General features: G+C 65.0%; 1 protein-coding gene across 1 annotated transcript; it reads left to right on the forward strand.

Annotated features, from left to right (window-relative positions):
- Positions 1-2,109: 2,109 nt before the first annotated feature.
- Positions 2,110-6,752, forward strand: LOC114404443 (hornerin-like; the record flags this gene model as incomplete). Its single annotated transcript, XM_028367386.1, has 1 exon — positions 2,110-6,752. A coding segment is annotated over exon 1 (4,643 nt), but the record flags the coding sequence as incomplete, so codon positions are not given.
- Positions 6,753-6,758: the final 6 nt, after the last annotated feature.

Below are 6,758 nucleotides of genomic sequence, written 5' to 3' on the forward strand. Positions count from 1 at the left end.
AGAGCTTCCGTTGTTCAATTTCGAGCGTCTCGATATATTATGCGCCTGAATCGGACCTCCGAGTGAAAAGTTATGACCATTTGAATTTCTCGAGAGCTTCCGTTGTTCAATTTCGTGCGTCTCGATATATTATGCGCCTGAATCGGACTTCCGAGTGAAAGTTATGACCATTTGAATTTCTCGAGAGCTTCCGTTGTTCAATTTCGAGCGTCTCGATATATTATGCGCCTGAATCTGACCTCCGAGTGAAAAGTTATGACCATTTGAATTTCTCGAGAGCTTCCGTTGTTCAATTTCGAGCGTCTCGATATATTATGCGTCTGAATCGGACCTCCGAGTGAAAAGTTATGACCATTTGAATTTCTCGAAGCTTCCGTTGTTCAATTTCGAGCGTCTCGATATATTATGCGCCTGAATCGGACCTCCGAGTGAAAATTTATGACCATTTGAATTTCTCGAGAGCTTCCGTTGTTCAATTTCGAGCGTCTCGATATATTATGCGCCTGAATCGGACCTCCGAGTGAAAAGTTATGACCATTTGAATTTCTCGAGAGCTTCCGTTGTTCAATTTCGAGCGTCTCGATATATTATGCGCCTGAATCGGACCTCCGAGTGAAAAGTTATGACCATTTGAATTTCTCGAGAGCTTCCGTTGTTCAATTTCGAGCGTCTCGATATATTATGCGCCTGAATCGGACCTCCGAGTGAAAAGTTATGACCATTTGAATTTCTCGAGAGCTTCCGTTTTCAATTTCGAGCGTCTCGATATATTATGCGCCTGAATCGGACCTCCGAGTGAAAAGTTATGACCATTTGAATTTCTCGAGAGCTTCCGTTGTTCAATTTCGAGCGTCTCGATATATTATGCGCCTGAATCGGACCTCCGAGTGAAAAGTTATGACCATTTGAATTTCTCGAGAGCTTCCGTTGTTCAATTTCGAGCGTCTCGATATATTATGCGCCTGAATCGGACCTCCGAGTGAAAAGTTATGACCATTTGAATTTCTCGAGAGCTTCCGTTGTTCAATTTCGAGCGTCTCGATATATTATGCGCCTGAATCGGACCTCCGAGTGAAAAGTTATGACCATTTGAATTTCTCGAGAGCTTCGGTTGTTCAATTTCGAGCGTCTCGATATATTATGCGCCTGAATCGGACCTCCGAGTGAAAAGTTATGACCATTTGAATTTCTCAGAGCTCCGTTGTTCAATTTCGAGCGTCTCGATATATTATGCGCCTGAATCGGACCTCCGAGTGAAAAGTTATGACCATTTGAATTTCTCGAGAGCTTCCGTTGTTCAATTTCGAGCGTCTCGATATATTATGCGCCTGAATCGGACCTCCGAGTGAAAAGTTATGACCATTTGAATTTCTCGAGAGCTTCCGTTGTTCAATTTCGAGCGTCTCGATATATTATGCGCTGAATCGGACCTCCGAGTGAAAAGTTATGACCATTTGAATTTCTCGAGAGCTTCCGTTGTTCAATTTCGAGCGTCTCGATATATTATGCGCCTGAATCGGACCTCCGAGTGAAAAGTTATGACCATTTGAATTTCTCGAGAGCTTCCGTTGTTCAATTTCGAGCGTCTCGATATATTATGCGCCTGAATCGGACCTCCCAGTGAAAAGTTATGACCATTTGAATTTCTCGAGAGCTTCCGTTGTTTAATTTCGAGCGTCTCGATATATTTTGAATTTCTCGAGAGCTTCCGTTGTTCAATTTCGAGCGTCTCGATATATTATGCGCCTGACTCGGACCTCCGAGTGAAAAGTTATGACCATTTGAATTTATCGAGAGCTTCCGTTGTTCAATTTCGAGCGTCTCGATATATTATGCGCCTGAATCGGACCTCCGAGTGAAATGTTATGACCATTTGAATTTCTCGAGAGCTTCCGTTGTTCAATTTCGAGCGTCTCGATATATTATGCGCCCGAATCGGACCTCCGAGTGAAAAGTTATGACCATTTGAATTTCTCGAGAGCTTCCGTTGTTCAATTTCGAGCGTCTCGATATATTATGAACCTGAATCGGACATCCGAGTGAAAAGTTATGACCATTGAATTTCTCGAGAGCTTCGTGTCAATCGAGCGCTCGATATATATGGCCTGAATGGACCCGGGAAAAGAGACCAGAACCGAGAGCGGCCGGGGGCAAGGCGAGCGGCGCGAGAGAGGAGGCGCCGGAAGCGGACGCCGAGGGAAAAGGGAGGACCAGGGGAAGGGCGCGAGAGCGGCCGGGGGCAAGGGCGAGCGGCGCGAGAGAGGAGGCGCCGGAAGCGGACCGCCGAGGGAAAAGGGAGGACCAGGGAAGGGCGCGAGAGCGGCCGGGGGCAAGGGCGAGCGGCGCGAGAGAGGAGGCGCCGGAAGCGGACGCCGAGGGAAAAGGGAGGACCAGGGGAAGGGCGCGAGAGCGGCCGGGGGCAAGGGCGAGCGGCGCGAGAGAGGAGGCGCCGAAGCGGACAGCCGAGGGAAAAGGGAGGACCAGGGAAGGGCGCGAGAGCGGCCGGGGGCAAGGGCGAGCGGCGCGAGAGAGGAGGCGCCGGAAGCGGACAGCCGAGGGAAAAGGGAGGACCAGGGGAAGGGCGAGAGCGGCGGGGGCAAGGGCGAGCGGCGCGAGAGAGGAGGGCCGGAAGCGGACGCCGAGGGAAAAGGGAGGACCAGGGGAAGGGCGCGAGAGCGGCCGGGGGGCAAGGGCGAGCGGCGCGAGAGGAGGCGCCGGAAGCGGACGCCGAGGGAAAAGGGAGGACCAGGGGAAGGGCGCGAGAGCGGCCGGGGGCAAGGGCGAGCGGCGCGAGAGAGGAGGCGCCGGAAGCGGACGCCGAGGGAAAAGGGAGGACCAGGGGAAGGGCGCGAGAGCGGCCGGGGGCAAGGGCGAGCGGCGCGAGAGAGGAGGCGCCGGAAGCGGACAGCCGAGGGAAAAGGGAGGACCAGGGGAAGGGCGAGAGCGGCCGGGGGCAAGGGCGAGCGGCGCGAGAGAGGAGGGCCGGAAGCGGACGCCGAGGGAAAAGGGAGGACCAGGGGAAGGGCGCGAGAGCGGCCGGGGGCAAGGGCGAGCGGCGCGAGAGAGGAGGCGCCGGAAGCGGACAGCCGAGGGAAAAGGGAGGACCAGGGGAAGGGCGCGAGAGCGGCCGGGGGCAAGGGCGAGCGGCGCGAGAGAGGAGGCGCCGGAAGCGGACGCCGAGGGAAAAGGGAGGACCAGGGGAAGGGCGCGAGAGCGGCCGGGGGCAAGGGCGAGCGGCGCGAGAGAGGAGGCGCCGGAAGCGGACAGCCGAGGGAAAAGGGAGGACCAGGGGAAGGGCGCGAGAGCGGCCGGGGGCAAGGGCGAGCGGCGCGAGAGAGGAGGGCCGGAAGCGGACAGCCGAGGGAAAAGGGAGGACCAGGGGAAGGGCGCGAGAGCGGCCGGGGGCAAGGGCGAGCGGCGCGAGAGAGGAGGCGCCGGAAGCGGACAGCCGAGGGAAAAGGGAGGACCAGGGGAAGGGCGCGAGAGCGGCCGGGGGCAAGGGCGAGCGGCGCGAGAGAGGAGGCGCCGGAAGCGGACAGCCGAGGGAAAAGGGAGGACCAGGGGAAGGGCGCGAGAGCGGCCGGGGGGCAAGGGCGAGCGGCGCGAGAGAGGAGGCGCCGGAAGCGGACAGCCGAGGGAAAAGGGAGGACCAGGGGAAGGGCGCGAGAGCGGCCGGGGGCAAGGGCGAGCGGCGCGAGAGGAGGGCCGGAAGCGGACGCCGAGGGAAAAGGGAGGACCAGGGGAAGGGCGCGAGAGCGGCCGGGGGCAAGGGCGAGCGGCGCGAGAGAGGAGGCGCCGGAAGCGGACAGCCGAGGGAAAAGGGAGGACCAGGGGAAGGGCGCGAGAGCGGCCGGGGGCAAGGGCGAGCGGCGCGAGAGAGGAGGCGCCGGAAGCGGACGCCGAGGGAAAAGGGAGGACCAGGGGAAGGGCGCGAGAGCGGCCGGGGGCAAGGGCGAGCGGCGCGAGAGAGGAGGCGCCGGAAGCGGACGCCGAGGGAAAAGGGAGGACCAGGGGAAGGGCGCGAGAGCGGCCGGGGGCAAGGGCGAGCGGCGCGAGAGAGGAGGCGCCGGAAGCGGACAGCCGAGGGAAAAGGGAGGACCAGGGGAAGGGCGCGAGAGCGGCCGGGGGCAAGGGCGAGCGGCGCGAGAGAGGAGGGCCGGAAGCGGACAGCCGAGGGAAAAGGGAGGACCAGGGGAAGGGCGCGAGAGCGGCCGGGGGCAAGGGCGAGCGGCGCGAGAGAGGAGGCGCCGGAAGCGGACAGCCGAGGGAAAAGGGAGGACCAGGGGAAGGGCGCGAGAGCGGCCGGGGGCAAGGGCGAGCGGCGCGAGAGAGGAGGCGCCGGAAGCGGACGCCGAGGGAAAAGGGAGGACCAGGGGAAGGGCGCGAGAGCGGCCGGGGGCAAGGGCGAGCGGCGCGAGAGAGGAGGCGCCGAAGCGGACAGCCGAGGGAAAAGGGAGGACCAGGGGAAGGGCGCGAGAGCGGCCGGGGGGCAAGGGCGAGCGGCGCGAGAGAGGAGGCGCCGGAAGCGGACAGCCGAGGGAAAAGGGAGGACCAGGGGAAGGGCGCGAGAGCGGCCGGGGGCAAGGGCGAGCGGCGCGAGAGAGGAGGCGCCGGAAGCGGACAGCCGAGGGAAAAGGGAGGACCAGGGGAAGGGCGCGAGAGCGGCCGGGGGCAAGGGCGAGCGGCGCGAGAGAGGAGGGCCGGAAGCGGACAGCCGAGGGAAAAGGGAGGACCAGGGAAGGGCGCGAGAGCGGCCGGGGGCAAGGGCGAGCGGCGCGAGAGAGGAGGGCCGGAAGCGGACAGCCGAGGGAAAAGGGAGGACCAGGGGAAGGGCGCGAGAGCGGCCGGGGGCAAGGGCGAGCGGCGCGAGAGAGGAGGGCCGGAAGCGGACAGCCGAGGGAAAAGGGAGGACCAGGGGAAGGGCGCGAGAGCGGCCGGGGGCAAGGGCGAGCGGCGCGAGAGAGGAGGCGCCGGAAGCGGACAGCCGAGGGAAAAGGGAGGACCAGGGGAAGGGCGCGAGAGCGGCCGGGGGCAAGGGCGAGCGGCGCGAGAGAGGAGGCGCCGGAAGCGGACAGCCGAGGGAAAAGGGAGGACCAGGGGAAGGGCGCGAGAGCGGCCGGGGGCAAGGGCGAGCGGCGCGAGAGAGGAGGCGCCGGAAGCGGACAGCCGAGGGAAAAGGGAGGACCAGGGGAAGGGCGCGAGAGCGGCCGGGGGCAAGGGCGAGCGGCGCGAGAGAGGAGGCGCCGGAAGCGGACAGCCGAGGGAAAAGGGAGGACCAGGGGAAGGGCGCGAGAGCGGCCGGGGGCAAGGGCGAGCGGCGCGAGAGAGGAGGCGCCGGAAGCGGACGCCGAGGGAAAAGGGAGGACCAGGGGAAGGGCGCGAGAGCGGCCGGGGGCAAGGGCGAGCGGCGCGAGAGAGGAGGCGCCGGAAGCGGACGCCGAGGGAAAAGGGAGGACCAGGGGAAGGGCGCGAGAGCGGCCGGGGGCAAGGGCGAGCGGCGCGAGAGAGGAGGCGCCGGAAGCGGACGCCGAGGGAAAAGGGAGGACCAGGGGAAGGGCGCGAGAGCGGCCGGGGGCAAGGGCGAGCGGCGCGAGAGAGGAGGCGCCGGAAGCGGACAGCCGAGGGAAAAGGGAGGACCAGGGGAAGGGCGCGAGAGCGGCCGGGGGCAAGGGCGAGCGGCGCGAGAGAGGAGGCGCCGGAAGCGGACAGCCGAGGGAAAAGGGAGGACCAGGGGAAGGGCGCGAGAGCGGCCGGGGGCAAGGGCGAGCGGCGCGAGAGAGGAGGGCCGGAAGCGGACGCCGAGGGAAAAGGGAGGACCAGGGGAAGGGCGCGAGAGCGGCCGGGGGCAAGGGCGAGCGGCGCGAGAGAGGAGGCGCCGGAAGCGGACAGCCGAGGGAAAAGGGAGGACCAGGGGAAGGGCGCGAGAGCGGCCGGGGGCAAGGGCGAGCGGCGCGAGAGAGGAGGCGCCGGAAGCGGACAGCCGAGGGAAAAGGGAGGACCAGGGGAAGGGCGCGAGAGCGGCCGGGGGCAAGGGCGAGCGGCGCGAGAGAGGAGGGCCGGAAGCGGACAGCCGAGGGAAAAGGGAGGACCAGGGGAAGGGCGCGAGAGCGGCCGGGGGCAAGGGCGAGCGGCGCGAGAGAGGAGGCGCCGGAAGCGGACAGCCGAGGGAAAAGGGAGGACCAGGGGAAGGGCGCGAGAGCGGCCGGGGGCAAGGGCGAGCGGCGCGAGAGAGGAGGCGCCGGAAGCGGACAGCCGAGGGAAAAGGGAGGACCAGGGGAAGGGCGCGAGAGCGGCCGGGGGCAAGGGCGAGCGGCGCGAGAGAGGAGGCGCCGGAAGCGGACGCCGAGGGAAAAGGGAGGACCAGGGGAAGGGCGCGAGAGCGGCCGGGGGCAAGGGCGAGCGGCGCGAGAGAGGAGGCGCCGGAAGCGGACGCCGAGGGAAAAGGGAGGACCAGGGGAAGGGCGCGAGAGCGGCCGGGGGCAAGGGCGAGCGGCGCGAGAGAGGAGGCGCCGGAAGCGGACGCCGAGGGAAAAGGGAGGACCAGGGGAAGGGCGCGAGAGCGGCCGGGGGCAAGGGCGAGCGGCGCGAGAGAGGAGGCGCCGGAAGCGGACAGCCGAGGGAAAAGGGAGGACCAGGGGAAGGGCGCGAGAGCGGCCGGGGGGCAAGGGCGAGCGGCGCGAGAGAGGAGGCGCCGGAAGCGGACCGCCGAGGGAAAAGGGAGGACCAGGGGAAGGGCGCGAGAGCGGCCGGGGGCAAGG

The sequence above is a fragment of the Glycine soja genome, unplaced genomic scaffold (genome assembly GCF_004193775.1).
Source record: "Glycine soja cultivar W05 unplaced genomic scaffold, ASM419377v2 tig00036196_1_pilon, whole genome shotgun sequence".
Taxonomy (NCBI): Eukaryota; Viridiplantae; Streptophyta; class Magnoliopsida; order Fabales; family Fabaceae; genus Glycine; species Glycine soja.